At 39.8% G+C, this 21,187-nt stretch overlaps 1 protein-coding gene across 2 annotated transcripts in view; it reads left to right on the top strand.

Moving 5' to 3' along the window:
* Nucleotides 1-21,187, top strand: part of CCDC191 (coiled-coil domain containing 191) — a 70,381-nt gene that overhangs the window by 31,404 nt on the left and 17,790 nt on the right. For both annotated transcript variants that reach the window (XM_070508865.1, XM_044771564.2), the window contains 5 exons: nt 5,524-5,773; nt 9,336-9,793; nt 10,569-10,681; nt 12,654-12,736; nt 13,472-13,573. In XM_070508865.1, coding sequence (XP_070364966.1) covers nt 5,524-5,773; nt 9,336-9,793; nt 10,569-10,681; nt 12,654-12,736; nt 13,472-13,573 — 1,006 coding nt within the window. The remainder of the gene's footprint in view (nt 1-5,523; nt 5,774-9,335; nt 9,794-10,568; nt 10,682-12,653; nt 12,737-13,471; nt 13,574-21,187) is intronic.

The following is a 21,187-nucleotide window of genomic DNA, read 5'->3' as shown; positions in this document are numbered from 1 at the left end:
GTTGCAGATGAAAATAACGGTAATTAACAATGAGAAGAAACATGAGAAGAAAGGAGCTGTTAGACACAGCCCATCCACTGTGCAGCTTTCCTGCAAATCCCTGGCTCTCTGTCTGTTGTTCTTTGTTCTAGAGAGTGTTTTAGGAAATTAAGTTGGGTGATTTTGATCAAAGAAAGTTGGGATAGTAGAGGTGGAGAAAAAAAGCTCAAAGGTAGCTGCTGCAAGCAGGAACCAAGAAATGTCAGTGGGCTCGAGGGTGTCGGGAGACCGGGGCCTCTGACTGTGCTCATCAGGGTTTCTCCCCGGACCTCAGTAGACACCGAATACATATTTCTTGAATAAAAGTGACTCAGTGGATGCATGAAGAGCTCAGTCGCTTTCTCTCCTGCAATTTAACTTGATAGCATTTTTTCTAAATAGTGAGCCCAGGGGATAGAGAGCGTTTACTATAATGGGTCACTCACTCATTGCAGAAACTAAACTCTTACCAGAGTGACAAAACACAGGTGGTTCTGTGGCCCATCTGCCTGGATGTGGAAATCGTTTGCTGTGTCTGTTTCTCTGGTGTCAGCTGTGTCATCCTCCAGCTCTTGCATCCACATCTGGTTTTGCCATGTGGCCTTTTGCCTCACTGGCCTGTCCCCCATGCAGAGCCCAGCCTTTCAGGCTTCTTTCTTTCCCTTCTTTCATTTTTGTTCTTCCTAGTTTCTCTCTGGAGCAACAAGTCCCTCTCCTCTTCTTCTTCGTGACTGGCCACCATCTTCTCTGACTGAGCCTGTGCTCAGAGTCTCGCCGCCACTGTAAGGGCTCATCCGTGTATCTCTTCTACAGATGCACCATGCTTTCCCTAATAGGAATGCTGGTCACTCTGTGTTTGTCTCTCTCTTTTCTTTTAAAAGTAGTTGTGGTAGTAGTGTTAGAAAATTTCAATGCAATATTATAACACAATTTCAACATTAACAAATATTCTCAAATCCTAACTAAGGATTCACTCACTTAGGTAATACAACAAAATGCTGGTACACACACTAGGTTAGACCCTTTGACGTGGTGGTATTGGAATTTGAACTGTGTTTTTAAGTTCCTTAGCATATTCACTTTTTTGGCCCAAGATCTAACATTCCTCCCCTCTCCCTTCCTCACTAAATTTGCAGCCAGCCCTGGACAAATTGGGAAGAACTAGAATTTGTTTCTGACATGTCGACGTGCCCTTCCTGAGCCCGACTCCCCTGATTTCTCAGTTCTTTCCTGGGAAACTTCTTTGTCCTCCCTGTAGTAACCTCCACCTCACCTTCAGTGCTGGCCTCTCTTGCACCAGGGCTCTTGGCCGTTCCTGGAACATGCTTCTGTCTCTTGCCTTGGTCCTTCAAGCCCCTCACGCTTTATCACTGTAATCCTCCATTGACACCATCCCTCCCGGGAACCTTGGTACACTTTACCAGGCATTGTCTGGAAACAGAGCCCAAAAGGTAAGTGATGGGAATCTGAGAGTACAGTGGCAGGCCAGTGGAAAAACTGGCCCTTTGACATCCCTCAAACCATGGCATTCATTCATTCACTCATTCATTTATTCTGCTTGATAGCATATACTCATTCAGTCAACCAGCTTTACTGACCCTGACTATGTCTAGACTCTGTTGTAAGTACCAGGGGGCACTAAAAAAAGTGTTAAATATTCTTGCCTTCTAGGAGTTTTCAATCTAAGTGGAGAAGTTAAAAATTATTGTACCCAAATGCTAACAATAATTGCAACAGAAGCCACCATAAGATAAATACTTAGGAGTGACATAGACTTGGTTATCATGCATTACAGTCCCCTGAGGAGCTTTTTCAAAATAAGAATTCTTGAGCCCCATCTTCTGAGAGACGCAGATTGTGGCTAAGTAGAAAAGGGTATTTTTTTCAGTTTGGGCAAAAACTTGTACACCAGCATGTAGGTAGCTTCTGTGGGAACAGGCTAGGGTGAACCTGCCAGGCCCACCTAGAGCGGGGAAACTGAATGGAAAATAGCCCGTCAGGTATTCCCCATTCCTGGCACTCCTCTCAGCGTGCTTTCGGGCAGTCATTTATGGAGCACCTCTATTAATCATGTTCGATTCCCTTCCCTCCCTGCTCACCTGGGTATCCAGGTGAGAGACCAGAAACCGCATGGCATCTGAAGCTGGTAAAGCTCCTGATGTGTCTGTCAGAGAGGCGGGAGGACCAGACTTGCATTGCCTGGCTCACTTTAAAACTCCTTAAAACAGAATTGTGTTATCTTCCATTTTTTCCCTGGGGCTACCTGGTGCATTATTGAATGCATTAGCTTATTCGTTCCTATTCTTGCTGCACCTCTCATCTCGAATGCAGCTGTTTGCATCATTGCTATTTTTATGTTCTGCACCAGATTTTGGCACTTCATCAGATCACTACTATGTGGTTATTTATCATTTATCATTTCCTTTTAAAAAATTCAGGACACTTTGTAGATACCAAGTAGTCTTGTCCTAAGATGGTGTTATTACCTTACATGTGAATTTATCTTATATTTTCAGGTTCTTTTTTATTTAATTAGATCATAAAAAAAAAATTCCTTAGGATTGGCAGTGTAGAGGGTTTTTTTTGTGACACCATTTTTGAGGAGGAATCTGAGGCTTAGAAACTCCGAGTTGCTTGCCCAGTGTCCCCTATCTAGTTTTCTTCTGACTTCCAGGCTCTAGAGTATGCCCCAGTCACTAAGTATCCTTTGAGGTATTGGCTCTAAGCAGCATGGTTCATATTCAAATTCCTGTTTAAACCTTTTATACTTTATGTTCTTAGGTCTTTAGAGACAGCTTTTCTCTGCGTGCTGTTGTATGATTGCTATGATCGGTTTAAATACTCTTGCCAGAAATTTCCTGATTTCAGCTTGGAAGCATATTGGGACAGGATGTTTTCTATAAGGGAACTCTGTGCTTCATTTTATGGTTATCTGGGAACTGTTTCTGAAACCATTTCTTTAGGTTAGTACACCCAAGTAAATCATATCTGATTCAGCTTTGAAGACATTTAAGCGATTTTTCACTTTCAGAAATATTTATGTTTTTAGTGTCATCTTTTTAAAAGTATGGAAATTGGCCGATGTGGAATATTGTCACTCTGCTGAAGTGAATTGCAAGGGAGCAGGAGTGGAGCCAGCCTCCTCTCTGGATCCCTAGTTTCTGCGTTTCCACCCTTCCACCTCAACCCACAGACAGACAAATCGTAAATACGCTTCCAAGTCCCCACATAACCATTAGAAAGGGCTCCAAGCACTCCAATGAACATGAATTTTTTACTTATTTTCTTACTGTTTAGTCTTTTTCTTATATTTACAGAAATATTTTTCTCTTTGCCTTTTCATATTGTCCAAATAATCTCCTCCTTGACAGTCAAAACCCCTGTGCTGCTTTTGCCTGTTTATGCTGTAAAAACATGAAATTAAGAAATCAGGTAAATTTTGGGGCTGGCCCCGTGGCCAAGTGGTGAAGTTCGCGCGCTCCGCTGCAGGCGGCCCAGTGTTTCGTTGGTTCGAGTCTTGGGCGCGGACATGGCACTGCTTGTCAGGCCACGCTGAGGCGGCGTCCCACATGCCACAACTAGAAGGATCCACAACGAAGAATATACAACTATGTACCGGGGGGCTTTGGGGAGAAAAAGGAAAAAATAAAATATTGAAAAAAAAAAAAGAAATCAGGTAAATTTCACATTCCGCCTTCCTGAGCAGATTGATGTAAATCGAATTTCACCTTAATCAGACAGAGCAATGTACATCGTCTATCCTGGGGAAATTTATGATTTCACTTACTTGAGTAAATAAGGGTTTTTGCTATAAGGCTTTTTGTTTCACTATTTATACATTGATATTTTTGGAGCTTTGTTCTGAACCTGTGTTGCTACTGATTCATTATTAGTATTTTTTCTAAAATTTTTCTTTCAAAGTTATTCAGTCTGATGTTAGATACTTAATTTATTTCCATCAAAGTAAAGTACTATATGTAAATGTTTATTACTGTGTATATTGTACTTTTATTATAAACCATCAGTTAGTCACCAAGTATTTAACTATCATTAATGCGTTAGAAGGAAAGCAATTAAATATAGTGAAATATGCTGTTGGCAGAGTTACTGTTAGTGTTTATCCTGAATTCACTATTTCAGTCGACTCTGCTCTCATGAAGTGGTTGTTTCATCTGACTCCTCTGACATAGGTTAAATTCTCTGACTCTAGAGTAGTGTTTTTCAAACTAAGGGCTTATTCAAACTAAAAATTATTTGGTGAAACTTTTTTTCAGTTATGTATACTTTTGTTTCATACACACACACACACACAAACTAGTATCTTGTGATTCAAGATACTGTAGATGCAGTCAAAAAAGGTTTAAAAGTCACTTAAACATTTAAGAACTGTAGAAATGTTCTCCTGACTCACTGACTTAAGAACTTTATGATTTTTTTGATATGACCCCAGAAAAGTGCATGAGGAGACTTTGTAAACATTTTGTATGCTTAACAGAAATGGATGTGCAAATAATGCTTAGAGAACTTAAGTCACTTTTACAAGATAAAATCAAGTAAGTGTTTAAACAACATTAGATTTTAAATCTCAAAACTGACCCCCAATGCAGCATATTAAGTTCCAAGCTCTACTGCTCACTTCTTGAGGGACAGTGATCATCCGCCTAGAGATGGATCTCAGAGACCTCTGTGCTCTGAATGCTCCCCCGGCTGCCACCACCGTGTCTCTTAACGGAAAGTCCTTTTGGGGAGGGAACGTAGCTGGCCGTTCCCCATTCCACTCAATCATGTCCCCTAACGTTCATGAAGTTTCCAGGAACCCGAAGGAGCTCTTCCTTAGGGAGAGAATGAACTGGACCCCCTGCTGGACTACCAGTGAGGCATGAGAGCAAGTTTCGTGGGTTTCTGGTGTCTAGCCAGTATCGTCACAAGGTGGTTCCTCATTCATTCGGTTTAAGGGTTTGGTACATGAGTCCTTTTTTTAGAGATCCTTTCCCTGACCAAGTCCTTTTTTCACAAGATCCACCCTCAGTTTCATGTTGACTTTTATAAGTCTTAACTTAATTCTTGACAATTCGCTTGTTAAGTTTTGTGCATTTCCCTTTCTCCCCAACCTCTGTCTTCCTTAGATTTCCAAGCATAGCTGAATATGTTCCTCATGCATTCATCTTTTTTAAAGTAGTTATACTCCTTTTGCCCCTTCCCCTCCAAAAGCTCTCAGAAACTATTTTATGGTAATCAGAAAATATAATATGTCTTTATGATGTGATAGAACAGAACAGTTACTCTTTCTTCTGAGGTCACGTCTTGAAGTGCCAACGCCTTCTACGAGCAGACCCTTTGCGCCAAGGAATTTTATATAGTGATTCCATTTAGCTTAAATAAAAGCAGCAGGCAGAGCTAAGATGGAGCATGTCTCAGATTCCTTTGGACTTGTGTTTCATTTATATTATCAACTAACCAGCTGTTAACAGCTTCTTTTTTTAATGGAAGTGCTTTGTTGCTTAGAAAACAACAACTGGCCGCTGAATATAACCGGAAACAAGTTCTCCGACACCACTTTGCAGATTGGCGGCACTGGCATCGTATGGAGATCCTAAAGAGAGAGCTGGCTCTGTCAAAGGAGGAGATGAGGAAGAAAATGGATGAGCTGCTGGAGGCAGCATCGCTAGGGAAACTCAGTGCAAACAGGCCATCGGGCGTCGGTCTCCCTGAGGAGGCAACAGCCGTGGTGGTTCCACCTGTAGGAAATGGAGAGGTACTTTGTTCTTCCTTCCTTTGCTTGGTCTTCCTGCGTGTTAGACGCTTGCATTTGAGCTTTGCACCTGTATAGCCTGGGCTCTGCTGTTGTCAGATTGCCTCGCCTAGGCTGTGTGAAAGATGAGAGCTGCTACAATGCACAAAGGTTACCTTTCAGTCAGCGTTTATTTTCTTGAACTGAATCTTCTTTTTATAATAACATTTAAACTTTGGTATAGTTGAAATGTGTTACGGGCATAATATGAGAGGGAATTGAAAACAAGTAAGTGAAAGGCTCCTTCAGGAACAGATATAGACGGCATTGTTTACAACTCTTGAACTCCTCTTACTTGATCATCAGATATTTCCTTTCTAAATGAGCTTATGACTTATAAGAGGGGAATTTTGGAGTTTTTATTTTTCTAATGAGAAAAATCATATATATTGATTTTAGCAATTTGGTAAGAGAAAATGGCAGAGGAAAAAGGAAAATAGCCTATAATTGCATCATCTGGAGATAACCACCAATAACTTTTTGAAGGACAGCTATCCAGTCTTTATTCAGGCATATGCAAATTTTTCTCTTTAATATTTTACTTAGCTTTTAAATTTTCTTCAGTTAAGTCATTGAGGATATCTAGTCTGACATAATACAGGAAAAGGAAGGGTATATTTTTTTCTTCTTAATAATAGTGTAATTGTTCTGTTTTTCTAAATTTTTTTTGTATTTTGTCAATTTAATATGAGAATTTTCTGTGTCACTAAATCTACTTCTGCAACAATAGTTCTCAACTGAGAGTAGAAAGCAGAATCAGACCTACTAAGCAGGATTTCTGAGCATAAGGCATCTTTATTTTTTTCAAAGTTCCAGAGGCGAACCTGACACACACCCCTGGTTAAGGACTACCATCCTGTGCCAGCCTCTTGTAATGGCTTCGTGATATTCTGTCCTTCTCTAATGCTGGACATTTGTGTCAAGTTTGTAAACAATGCTTTTATAAACAATGCTTTGTTGAACATCCTGGCAGTGAAATCTTTGCATGCATCCACAATGCTTTAGTTAGGATAAATATGTAAACACAGAATGCACATTTTTAAAGACTACAACCAAATTGCCCTTCGAGAAAAGTTGTACCAAAGAAGTGCCTATTTTCCTGTCTGATAACATATTTTTTATTTTTGCCAAGTTGACAGGTAAAATATTTTTATCTTTTATTGCTTCAACGTTTGCATTTCTTTGATTGCTCGTGAGGTTAAACATTTTTTGTACTGACCGATTACATATATATGTGTATGAAAATGGATATAGAAAGATATGTAGTGACCTGTCTCTTCATACCTTCTGTTTTTCTACTTGATTATGTATCTTTTCCTTATTTATATTTTTAAGACTAATGATACTTTTATTATATGTTTTGCATATATTTTTTTCATTTTGTCATTTATCTTTTTGGTTTATTTATGGCATTTGGTACTGTACATTGATAAGTTTTTAGAGTCAATGCTATCAGTTTTTTCTTTCGTAAGTGCACTTGTCATGTTTGAAAGCCTTCTGGAGAAGGTTCTCTGCCCGCTCACCTGCGCCCCTGACCCCTTCACCCCTTCACATGAGGCTTAGTACTCAGACGTGTGAAGGGAAGTCGGGCACTGGAGGGCCCCGGTGCTGCCTTTTCTCTGATCACGGCCAGCAAGGAGGCTGAACTTAATTTCTCATTAGTCTCTCAGCAAAGGGGGATCATGAGCATGCTTCTCAGGACTAAGGTACCATTTTGGTCCCTTCCTCTAGGCAGTTTATCTACCTTTATGTCAGTTAGGTAATTTTGTTTCCCTTGAGACCCAAGAGAATCTTCTGTCTTGGGAAACAGCTGTGTGGAATTTTTTACCTTACAAAGTTCCACTGTTATTATCTTCAAACGCAAAGTCAAGAGAAAGTATTTTTTTACCTGCATAAAACAGAAAAATTACTAAATATATGTATATATTTAGATTCAAGAAAAAAAGCCTCTGAATCTCCAAAAGCAAGAACAAAAGGGTTTATCACAAAAGGATAATATTGTAAAAAATAGAGCAAATGAAAATGATGGGCTATAATGACTCTGTAGGTTATTAGATAAACTCAAATCTTTTCCAGAGGGTAGAGTATAACAGGAACAAATGAAAACACAAAATCTTTAGTTAGATGCTCATTAATTATACAATCATAGAAACTCATGTACCATGAACGCATATATTATACCTTGAAATTTTTCAAAATTATCAGTTAGCTAATAGGTGATTTTCTCTAATTAAACCAGACCGTTCAGTCCTGTTCTGTTCAGTACAATCTGTACCACTGAGCTTTTCTTTCATTCTCTTATTTTCACCTTAGAAAGTTACCATGATCCAAAAGAAATCTTGTTGCTGTACTCAAGGCCTTTCTAGTGTTGCTGGGTTAATAATGTGTCATTACCACAAAGTTTAAAAGGGCCTAAAACATATACTCTGCTTGATGCTAAATTACTTAAGCTGGTATTCTTATGAATAAATGTCCACTGACATTTCTGAAATAGAAAGTTATTTTTAAAAGTCTTTAACATGTCAGAGTTTCCACATATCACATCTTTCACTTCAGCTGGGTCTGTAGAAAATATTTCCATCATCATGAAAAATATTTCTGAGTACCTTATATGTCACTCTGTTAGAGTAGAAGCTTCTAAGATATAAAATAGTTCATAATATTTTTCTCTTTACACCACTGCAAATAGAGAATCAAAAATTGGTTAGACCTTCAACCATGGAATCTAACTATTCTGGAAGAGACATTTCAACTCTGTCATTATTTTGGCCAGGATAAGTTTTTCTGATTAAGAATTCTGTTTTCTTCCCCTCTATATAGAACTTACAGTTGAGTATGATACCTCAGTCTGTTAAATGAGATTTATATAATAAAGCTTTTAAAACTATTAAGCCATATGCTAATACAAAATGTTATTAGGTAACATTATTCTTATGTAATGCAGATATTTGCCCATGATCCTGGGCTTGCATATATTTCCCACAAACAGATAGTTTGGGAATAGCTGAAGACTGAGATTGTAAGTTTTAATCTAGGCCTTGATTCAGAAGTGAATAAATACTCTGTGATTAATTTACTGGTGGCAAGAAAGACATTGAAAGAACAGAGCTATTCTTGATTTGTAAAGGTGTTCTTTAGTTTTCAAATTTCTGCAAAATTCAGAGTAAATCCATGCAGATGAAAATTCCTATAATATATATCTGGAATAATCTTGCCGAATTCACAAATGAACTATGCAAATTAGAAATTTATGAAAGCACACTTTTCTTATTGCACATGTCCTGGCTTGTGCCAGTGGTTTGCACAGCTGTAGCCGCTCTCCTGCCCAGTTTCTGTGGTGAACAGCAGTGCACATTCAAAGAGTGGCTCCCAGAGCTAAGGCTGATGGCCCCCGAGACAGCCAGGCCAGGAGCACAGGGCAGCTCTGGCTGGGTGCTAGGCAGATGTGCCATCGAACAGAACAGGACTGATCTCGTCAGCACAGTCCCTTAAATAGCTGAGCTAAACCATGTTTCTTCTCTCCCAGGTGACTGCTGTGCCTGCTTTGTGGGAAAAGCTTCCCTCAGGGAGCCATGGTTTTATGCCCAGCCCCCACCTAGGAAAACCAACGAAGAGCAGCTTGCAGGTTCCCCTCCAGAATGTCCCTCTGAACACATCTGACAATAAGCAGCACAAGACCTCGGAGGGTGAACCCTCCCAACACCCTGACAGCAACAAGAAGCTCAGAACTACCAGCCAGAAAGCAGAACCCATTTGCATGGGTCATTTCCACAACCGTCATGTCTTCCAGCAGCAGCTGATTGAAAGGCAAAAGAGGAAACTTCAGGAACAGCAGAAAACAATTCGGGAGCTGAAGGAAAACCAGCGGCTGGCAGAGGCTCGGTGGACAGCAGAGCGTGCCACAGCAGTCAGAGACACCCGGAGCTGCCAGCTCTCAAACCCCAGAGAAGAAGAACCAAAAGGAAGCTGCCAGGTGCTTCCAAAGTACGTCCATTGTGTTGAACACTCTTTGGATTCATTATCTGGGGGTTTTCACTCTCTGGTAGAGAGGCTCCTGAACTTCTTTGCCCAGCTTCCAGACTCCATGTCTGTCCTTATTTTGTTGCGTACTCTCAAAGCAAAGAAGCCCTGTTCGTTGTGATTTGTACATGACAAGTACAAATAGGTATTAAAGGCAATCAGCTGCCTATAAGGATCCAGACAGTTGGCATTTGTATTGTGGCTACCTTTGTCTGAGGCACTCTGTTACTATACCGGTTCAAGAGAAAAATGCTTACTTGCTCTGACTTGATTTCTGTGTTTCTGGTTATGTCTAGTGCTGAGAACCCAGGTCAGACAATGTGAGGCCCAAATGGAGCAGCCCCCAGGGCTGGCTAATTACCTAGCCTAAATTTGTAGTTGTTTTAGATAAAAGTAAACATCTTTGAGCCTGGGATAAGAGTCCAAATTTCTCAAAATCAATTTGAGATGGTTTCAGACATGCTTGAGACATACTCGATACGTGTGATAAATGGTAGGATAAGAAGTGGGTGATACCTATTGATTTGAAGCACTGGGATGGGAGTCAGAGTGTCTGACTCACTTGGTAGACTCAGGCCAATCACTCAACCTTTCCATGCCTCAGTACATCCAATTTATTTTGTGGGTACCTCAGCAAGTAAGGATTAATTAAAGTTTAAAATGCTTTGAGTTCCTCAGGTGAAAGAGCTTTGAAGGAGGCTGGTTAATGGTCTGAATTCTTTTCCTTTTTCCCCCCCAGTTCACCTCTTGCTTCCCCTGGGACTCAAGGTAGTAGAAGTGACGCCCGAAAGTCTCTTTCTGGACCCAGAAGGAACCCAAGGCAGCTGATGGCACCTCATCCCATACTGAAAGGCAGGCCTGTCTTGGTGGGGCCTTGTGGTGATCTGCCCTCTTGGAGTAGAATGTGCTGGGACTGAATCCTGGCAACTGTTGGGTTTGGAGACTTGGCAGAACCTGGTCAGAGTCTAAGATGGGTAGCCACGTGAGGCGTGGAATGCACCAGATAGCTCCACAACTTTTTTCCTGCTTCTTCTGCCAAACTTTTTAGCCTTCCCAGACAACACAAAAAAACATTGCTGTAAGGTGTATCACTTTTCTGTAACTTGAAATTTGTATTGTGGAAAGAAAATGGGGCAATTATACAAATAAGGAAAGTCTGAGTAGTTGCTAAAGATGAACATTGATAAAGATCATGTATCATTGTACTTTGTTAATGTTAAAATATTGATCAGCTTACAGCAATCCATGTCAAGTTATTACATCATTTTAGAATAAGTTGTGCCTTGATCACAGGCTTTTAGTAATGAAATCTACAAATCAGACATTTTAATTTAATAACATTTTTGATGCACATAGAAATCCTTATGTAAACCAAACAATGAGAAGGCATGCGTTCCTTAGAACCCACCTAGTGAATCTGCTAAGTGTTTTTCCTGTATCCTTAGCCACGCACTGTGCATGTTTACATATGGAGGTAGGCACTTGGATGATTATTTTGTGATTTGTGAATCTGATTTTTCACCTGTGTCAATACTGCTGTCCTAACAAGAAGTGATGTCATCTGAAGGACACTGTGCCCGAAGTCAGTTTCTATTAATGAAGAAATTAGCAGTCTTTGCATTGAAGGGCAGTGGTTTGTGCCATCTTTATCCACAAATTATCCTGGATGGCCAGGAAATGCACAGATCTGTGTGATTATTTTTTAAAAGTTGTTTGCTCAAGGTGTCAGCGTATGTTAGAACCCCAGGCTGCTTGTCAAGTAGTCCTTAGTGATCAGCTCTAGAAAAGATGGAGAAAGGGCAAGGACCAGAGACTGCTTCCCAGGGCTCTATCCCTTAATCCGCTAGGCTCTGTCTGCCTCCTTAAAGACAGTCTCGCTCCCGCCATCTGTGCCAACCCCACTATTCTTTTTCCAGCAAAGCAGACACTTAAATATCTGTAAGAAATAGCCTGGCGAGTTTTTGTTTATTAATTCTTGAAACTTGGACTTAAATTTTCTCCTCTGTAACATGGCACAAGAAACTGAAAGTAATTATTGGCTGACTTAGGTGAACAGAACTTTATACTCCTCCCTGCAGGCCCCTCTCCCTATAAAAGCCCCGACTGGTGACAGAGTTGTATTATCAGACCATCTTGCACATTTGCTTCTTTTGGATCGATATTTAATAGATTGTCAAGAACAGGAGTCTGACACTTGAATTCGTTCAGATGCCAGTTCTCCAAATGCCTAGTACAATTCCATTTCCTGCCCATCTGGATATCCAGGCCTTAAAACTAGATTAAAATGTTATTCATCGTGACCCTAAACTTTAGTTAGTTTGTTGTGTCATGTACGGACATATGTATAATGACTTAGGAGAAATTAGCAGATTCAATGGGATTTGAGGAGTGATTCTATTCTCTAAGTATTTTTTAGGTGTAATTAAAGTTTTCTACATTCATTAAAGGACTTATCAAATTGAAATTCTGGTTTCTGGGTTTCACATACTAAAAGTATCATCACCGCACATTATCTTACTTAAACCAGTGAACAGTTATTCTAATAGAAATGTAAACAGAAACATAATCTCAAATCGTTCATAGGTGCTGAGGATGGGATTTTAGCTCTTTAACCTATAGGGGGTAAATATATATACACACACACTTACAGTTTACATATTTATATGTTTATATAAACTTTGTACGTACATATATATGTGTTTCTGAGATATGGACAATCACAAGAAGACCTTAACAATAACACTAAATTTTACTGTAAAATGGAAACGTTTCTTTTGCAGTTTCCTCATATTTTTGATATTAGAACTCTGTTACTATTTTCTAGCCATGGAAGAGAGAGCAGCTCTGCGAGCTGAACGTAGGCGGATCTTGACAGAGAGGAAGCAAAAACAAGAAGAGGAGAAATTGGTAATAAATCAAGAATGCAAACTGAGGCAAGAAAAAGGATTTGTATAGGTCTTTATTTAAAAATGATGCCTGTTGAGACAAGAAGTTACAACAACTTTGGAAATGGCTTTTTGCCTACTGGCATGAAATCTGTTACAATTTTAGCAACATAAAGGGACAAAATATCGACATTCTTACTCTCACAAGAAGGAAATGTTACAGAAGTTGATGGGAGCTAGCAAATTGGAAGATTTACACATAACCAAGACTGACATGTTATAGGTAGATGTCTGACTTGCTAAGTTTGCAAAGGTGGATAGTTTTTATCTTCCAAAGTTTTGACCTAGACTGACAGAAGTAAATTTTGTACCTACTAAGAAAAACAGTTCTAACAATTTGGAGGTTTTTTTGGTGAAACAAAAGAAAAAGTTTTCCCACACTGTATATAGTTTGGACTTAGTATTTCACAGATAAAAATAAGAACTAAAAAGTAATCATTTTATGATGAAAAGTTAATGGTCTTTTTCATGCTTAATCCCACGCTCCCGAGTAGCAGAGGATTCCTTTGGAGAAAGTTTTCAGTTACACACTGGCTGGCTACCTGCTGGTCAGGGTTTCTACTTCTCTCACAGAGCGCAGGCTGCTTTCAAAGATGGGGCAGGCACTTTGCTAGATACCTGACTTTCCTCAGCATAAAAGGTCTCGTTTCCATACAAATAGAGGGTTCTTATATTTATGTATTCTAATCTTGATCAGGCCCAGTTAAAGGCCCAAGAGGAGGAGCGTCAGAAGAGGGAGGCAGAAGAAAAGGAGGCTCAGCTTGAGAAAAGACGAGAAGAGAAGAGACTGCAGAAAATGGTGAGTAGTGTCATTCAGTCACTGTCTCCTGAAGTCTATTGTGTGCAATACTGTGGCCCTGTGCACCTTCCCCAGGGAAGAACTTCCATCTGGAATACTCTTCTCTCACCTCCACCCTTATTCTCTACCTTATTTAATGAAACCTACTCATTCTTCGGATCCTAGCTCAAATAGAACTTCCTCCAGATTAGCCTCCTCTCCACCCGGGCTTAGGTTAGGTCCCCCTTTTGTGGACTCTGAAGTATTCTTCCTTTAGAGTATCACAGGGCTTGTAATTATGCTTCTGTTTTGTGATTGCTTTATTCATTTCTGCATCCCCAACTAAACTGCCTTCTCCATAAGAGTACAGGGAACGGTCTGGTATTGCTCACTATCTTATTGGCTAGCAGGGTACTTGCAGTATAGTAGGAACCCAGCAAATGTGTTGAATGAGTTAATAAGTGAATTAAAAGACAATGAACAAATGGAAGAAAATGCACAAAGAAGAAATGAGACAAAACTCTTACTTTCAACACTTTTAAATTCTAGTTGTAAAGATAGGGCCTAAAAATATACACCTGTCAGAGACAGTAGAGTAGAGCATATGCTGTCTTGTGGCTCACAGATCAAAAGAGATCAAGAGAGTCATACAAGGTAAGATCCATGAAGATTTTGGAGAACTTAGAGGCATTTTTATGGAAAAGAGATTTGAATTGGAAATTGTCTTAGTCAGAGTTCTTCAGAGAAACAGAACCAATAAGATATATGTATGGGAAGAGATTTATTAGGAGGAATTGGCTCACATGCTTTTGGAGGCTCAGAAGCCCCACATCTTCCATCTGCAAGCCAGAGACCCAGGAAAGTGGGTGATGTAATTCCAGTCTGAGTCCAAAGGCCTGAAACCAGGGGAGCCAATGGCATAAATCCCAGTTCAAAGGCAGGAGAAGACCAATGTCCCAGCTCAAGCAGGCAGGCAGGAAGAAAAAAGGGGCAGATTCCTCCTTTTTGTTCTAATCTGGCCCTCAAAGGATTAGATGATGCCCACTCACATTTGGGAGGGCAATCTATTTTACTGAGTCCACTGATTCAAATACTAATCTTATCCAGAAACCCCCTCAGACATACCCAGACATAATGTTTAATCTGGGCACTCTGTGGCACAATCAAGTTGACCAATAAAATTAACCGTCACAAGTCTACCCCTTGTCAACGTGGCACCACTATGCATCTCCGTAAAGCGTACTTAGTCTCCAAATGAAGACAATAACAAGATCATAGTTCTTCCTAACATGATACAGCTACCCTGTGTACAATAAAAAATGCACTAACTTATTCCCCAGAAGAGGAGGTAAAGTCCTTGGTAATGTTTACTCTTCTCCTGATATCGCATAACCTAATACTGTGATGTAAAATTAACAGTACTTAAATATCATGATATAAAGTCAATACATCTTATGTTACATGATAAGGGAGTAAGAAGAAAGAAAACAAAGATATATACACACACACAAATATGTTCATAGCAAAATAAAAAGGGAATATTCATGACAATTATAGTCTTCATTTCTGTAACTGGTTATGTGGTTGTAGCTGGTATTTGTAACTACCTTCTTCCACTACCTACTTTTATTCCCTTTGCCTTCAGCAAGCACCTCTGCTGGTCATGGTTCTTTACCTGGTGGGATGATCCAAACCTTCATTTCTAAAGGGTCTGGGCCATTAGTAGTCTAGCCTGGATTGCGTTGTAATTTCTCTTTGACCTTAATCACAAGGGGTCTCCTGTATTCCAGACACACTCTTCCTTACCTCCATTGTGGAACAGGCATCCAATTTCCCCTTTGTAGTCAGCCATCACTCCCTTCTTTGCCTGTTGATTCAGAGGCATGAGAAGCCCAAAGTGGCTGAGTGGCATTCTTAACTTCCAGTTCAATGGAATCATTGTTGTGTCTTCTGGTAGAAGCATTCCCCTCTTTGGGACCTTATGTTCTCTAGGCCAGCAGAACATAAAGTTGTGGGAACAGGAAGCAAAGCTTTAGCTAGTGGGTCATTGGAGGTAATAATGAGTGATGCCACTCTCACTTCCACCTCTTGATTCCTGGCCCCCATGAATCCTGGCTATGGGAGAAATGGTACCGTATTATTGGATGCTGATTCAGAGCATATACAGCCTTCTAGAGAACCTTACCCTAGACCTGCAAGATATTGCCACCTAACTGGCACTGCAGCTGAGTCTTCACAAGGCTATGCCACCATTCTGTCAAGCCAGCTGCTTCAGGATGGTGGGGGACATGGTAAGAGCAGTAAATTCCATGAATATGGGCCCATTGCTGCACTTCTTTTGCTGTGAAGTGAGTTCCATGATCAGAAGCAGTGCTGTGTGGAATACCATGATGGTGGATAAGGTGTTCTGTAAGTCCAGGATGGTCTGTAAGTCCACAGATGGTAGTTTTAGCAGAAGCATTGCATTCAGGAAAGGCAAATCTGTATCCAGAGTTAGCATCTATCCCATAAAGAACAAAATGCTGCCCCTTCCATGATGGAAGCACTCCAGTATAATCAACCTGCCACCTGACAGCTGGCTGATCAGCCTGGAGAATGGTGCCCTATCAGGGACTCAGAGTTAGTCTCTGCCACTGGCACACTGGCCACTTAGCAGTGGCCATAGCCAGTCAGCCTTGGTGAGTGGAAGTCTGTGTTGCTGAGCCCATGCATAACCTCCATCCCTGCCACCATGGCCGCTTTGTTCATGAGCCCATTAGGCAATGACAGGAGTGGCTGGGGAAAGAGGCTGACTGGTATCCACAGAATGAGTCATCTTGTTCATGGAGCAAAAGCCATATATAATTCATCCTTTGCTAAGTCAGTCTAAGAAATCTCTAGAAACAGCTTAGTTACCTCCCTTAAAAACTACGTGAGGGCTCTAAAGTAGCATTTTCCTAACATGTGTTCCATATAATGCTAGTAGTTCCTGAAATATTAAATTGCTTTGAGAAAATATAAGTTCTGTGGTCAAAAAAGTTTGCTAAATGTTGGGGCTGGCCCGGTGGCCTAGTGGTTAAGTTTGCGTGCTCCACTTGGGCAGCCCAGGGATTGCAGGTTCGGATCCTGGGCGTAGACCTACAGATCACTCATCAAGCCATGCTGTGACAGACGTCCCACATACAAAATAGGGGAAGGTGGGCACAGATGTTAGCTCAGGGCCAATCTTCCTCACACACACACACACAAAAAAGTTTGGTAAATGCTGATTGATCCAAACAGGATGCCACATTGCATTTGGTTACTATGTCTCCTTAGTGTCCTCTGGTCTGTGACAGTTTCCTGGGGTCTTAGTCTGTTCAGGCTGCTATAAGAAAATACCACAGACTCAGTAGCTTATAAGCAGCAGAAATTTATTTCTCACATTTTTGGAGGGTGAACTGTGTAAACACTGTACTCTAGTTGGTAAATTTTCTCATGGGGGTATGGTTAACAGTTCTGAAACAGCTTTACATGTATACTGGAGATGAGCAAATTAAGTAAATAGATGGTGTATTGTAGGAGCAGGGTTTCACACTGTCAGAGAGGGAATTTACAGATAAGAAGAGAAGGGAAAAATAAATCCTCTGGTGCTGGATTAGAGTTGGAGACATCAGTATGAACTCATGTTTAGCTTAATATGTTTATCCAGATACAGAATACAATTATAGATGTTTATACATGGTTTACTACTCGTATGTGTACACTTAGCTCTGTTGGCCGAGGTGCTAGGCTCAATGACACCCCCGTAGCAATGAGCACCTTCACCGTCCAGATCTTGCTTTCCAAATACCACTTAGAACTAGGGCCCCTTGGAGAAGTGGCTAATTCTAGGGCGGGGGCAGTGAAAATACAAGATGAACAGTGTTGAGAAGTAAAATGCTCATAAAACAAACAAGGATGGGGGCATGTCAAAGGGACACAGGAGGCAACCTTACAGAGCTCCCAGTGGCCAAAGTGGGAACAATTAGAGCAGCAAAATAAATAACATAATATTTTTTATAACTCAAAGTATAAAACAAATATACATGAATCCACACTAATGTAAATGATTGACTAAGTAAATAAGTGGAGGAATAAAAATAAATCTTCTTCACAGAATTCTGGAGCTATAGGTAATTGCCAAATTCTCTTCCAAAATGACTGTACCATTTTGCATTCTCACCAGAAAGTCCCACTTGTCCCACGTCCTCATCAGCATTTCCTATTGTATGGTTTTTGGCTTTTAGCCATTCTAATAGGTGTGTAGTGAGTAGTATCTCATTGTGGTGTTTATTTGCATTTTACAAACAACAAATTACTTTGAGCATCTTTTCATTTGTTTACTTGCCATCTATATATCTTCTTTGGTATAGTGTCTGTTCAGATCTTTTGGTCATTTTTTTTTTTTTAAAGATTTTATTTTTTTTCCTTTTTCTCCCCAAAGCTCCCCCAGTACATAGTTGTATATTCTTCGTTGTGGGTCCTTCTAGTTGTGGCATGTGGGACGCTGCCTCAGCGTGGTTTGATGAGCAGTGCCATGTCCGCGCCCAGGATTCGAACCAACAAAACACTGGGCCGCCTGCAGCGGAGCGCGCGAACTTAACCACTCGGCCATGGGGCCAGCCCCTCTTTTGGTCATTTTTCAGTTGAGTTTTTTTTTTATTATTGGGTTTTAAGAGTTCTTATATAAAGAACTTGACCAAATCCTTGATTAGATATATGATTTACAATGATTTCTCCTAGTCTGTGGCTTGTATTTTAATTTTCGTAACAGTGTCTTTCACAGAGGAAAAGTTTTTAATTTTGATAAAGTCCAAGTTATCAATTTTTTCTTTCTTGGATGCCTTTTGATGTTGTATCCAAAAACTAAGCACCAAATCAAAGGTCACTCGGGTTTCTCTTATATTTTGTTTAACAAATCTCATATTTTATATTTAGGTCTGTTGTCCATTTGGAGCTAATTTTTACATAAAGTGTAAAGTATGTGCCAAGGTCTTTTTTTTGCCTATGGAAATCCAGTTCCAGTATCATTTGTTGAGAAGGCTATCTTTTCTCCATTGATACCTCCATTGATTATACTTTAAAAGTCAGTTGACTGTATTTGGGTGGGTCTATTTCTGTGTTCTCTATTCTGTTCTCTTGATCTTTGTGTATATTCCTTTGCCAATATCCTACTGTCTTTGATTGCTGTAGCTTTATAGTAAATCTTGAAATTGGGCAGTGTGAATTTTTCCACTTAATTCTTCTTTTTCAAACTGTCTTGGCTATGCTAATACCTTTGCCTTTCTATATAAATTTTAGACTAATCTTGTCAGTGTGTACAAAAAAGTCTTGCTAAGATTTTGATTGAGATCATATTGAAATCTATAGGTCAAATTGGAATAATTGACATCTTAACAACATTGAGTCTTTAATCTATGAGCAAAGTATATCTCTCCATTTATTTAGATCTTTGATTTGTTTCATGACTGTTTTGTAGCTTTCCACATATCTTGTATATGTTACGTTAGATTTATATCTAAGTACTTCTCTTTTTTTGGTGCCATTATAGTGTTTTTTTTAAATTTCAGATTCCATTTATTCATTGCTAGTATATAGGAACAGAATTCATTTTTGTATGTTGACCTTGTATCTTGCAACTTGCTAAACTCACTTACTAGTTCTAAGAGATTTTTTGTAGATTCTTTGGCATTTTCTACATAGACAACCATGTTTTCTGCCAATAACAGCAGTTTTATTTTTCTTTTCCTATATGTATGTCTTTTGTTTCTTTTTCTTGCCTTATTGCACTAGCTAGGACTTCCAGTGCGAGGTCTAATAGGAGTAGTGAGAGAAGACATGCTTGCCTTGTTCCACATCTCACAGGGAAGATTCAGTCTCTCACCATTATTATTGTATATTTTACTTTTATATATACTGTAAGTACCCAATACCTTGTTATTGGGTTACTTTGTTTTATTGCTTTAAACAGTTACTTTTTGGTGTAATTAAAAATAAGCTGAAGATTATATTTTACCTTCATTTCTTTCATTTCTGATGCTCTTTATTTCTTTGTGTAGATCTAAGTTTTTAACCTATGTCATATTTCTTCTGCCTGAAGAACTTCCTTTAACATTTCTTGTAGAGCAGGTCTGCTGGTATTGAATTCCCTTAGTTTTTGTTTGTCTGAGAAAGTCTTTATTTCTCCTCCACATTTGAAGGGTATTTTCACTAGATACAGAATTCTAGGTTGACAGTTTTTTCTTTTTTTTTTTTTTCTTTTTTAGATTTTTTAAAGATTGGCACCTGAGCTAACAACTGTTGCCAATCTTTTTTTTTTTTAGCTTTTTCTCCCCCAATCCCCCCAGAACATAGTTGTATATTTTAGTCATGGGTCCTTCTAGTTGTGGCACGTGGGACGCCACCTCAGCATGACCTGATGAACGGTGCCATGTCTGTGCCCAGGATCTGAACCAGTGAAACCCTGGGCTGCCGAAGCGGAGAGCGCGAACTTAACCACTTGGCCATGGGGCTGGCCCCAACAGTTTTTTCTTTCAACACTTTAAAGATGTCACTCAATTCTTTCTTTGTGTGCCTGATTTCTGACAAGAAAGTTGCTGTAATTTTTATCTTTGTTACTTTATAGGTGTCTTAGTCTGCTCAGGCTGTGATAACAAAGTACCACAGAGTAGATGTCTTAAACAACAGAAATTAATTTTCTCACAGATCTGGAAACTGGACATCCAGGATCAGGGAGCCAGCATGGTTGGTTTCTGGTGAGGGCTCTCTTCCTGGCTCATAGATGGCCACCTTCTCACCGTCCTCCATGGCCTTTCCTCAGTGCATGCATACACAGAGCCCGTGGGCATTCTGGTGTCTCTTCTTTTTTTTTTTTTAAAGATTTTATTTTTCATTTTTCTCCCCAAAGGCCCCCAGTACATAGTTGTATATTTTTAGTTGTAGGTCCTCCTAGTTGTGGCATGTGGGACACTGCCTCACCATAGCTTGATGAGTGGTGCCATGTCTGCACCCAGGGTCCAAACCAGTGAAACCCCAGCCTTAGAACCTCATTTTACCTTAGTTACTTCCTTAGAGGTCCCATCCAAATACAGTCAAACTGGGCTTAAGTCTTCAACACATGAATCTGAGGGGGGACACAAACATTCAGTCCATAACGGTACGTAAGGTCAGTTTTTTTCTCCTGCTGCCGCCAAAATTTTTTCTGTCTTTGGTTTTCAGCAGTTTGAATGATATGTCTAGGTGTGGTTTGTTTGTTTGTTTGTTTGTCTGTCTGTCTGTCTTCCCTGCTTGGTGGTCTCTAAGTTTCTTAGGTATGTAGTTTTGTGTCTGTCGGTAATTTTGGAATATGTTTACCCATTATTTCTTCAACTATTTCACCTTCTCCATTTGTTTTCTTATCCTGCTGGGACTCCAGTTATGTTTGTGTTACATAGTTTGATATTGTCCTATAGCTTTTGGGTGCTCTGTTGTGTTTTTCCCTCTTTTCTCTTTGCCTTTCCCTTTGGGTAATTTCTATTCTCCTAACTTCAAGTTATGTGATTCTTTCCTTGGATATGTCAAATCTAGCAACAAGCCCATTGAAGGCCCTCTTCATTTCTATTACCATGTGTTTTTGATTTCTAGCATTTTTATTTG

This window comes from Equus asinus, chromosome 5 (assembly GCF_041296235.1).
Source record: "Equus asinus isolate D_3611 breed Donkey chromosome 5, EquAss-T2T_v2, whole genome shotgun sequence".
Classification (NCBI taxonomy): domain Eukaryota; kingdom Metazoa; phylum Chordata; class Mammalia; order Perissodactyla; family Equidae; genus Equus; species Equus asinus.
This window is presented reverse-complemented; position numbering and strand designations above follow the sequence as displayed.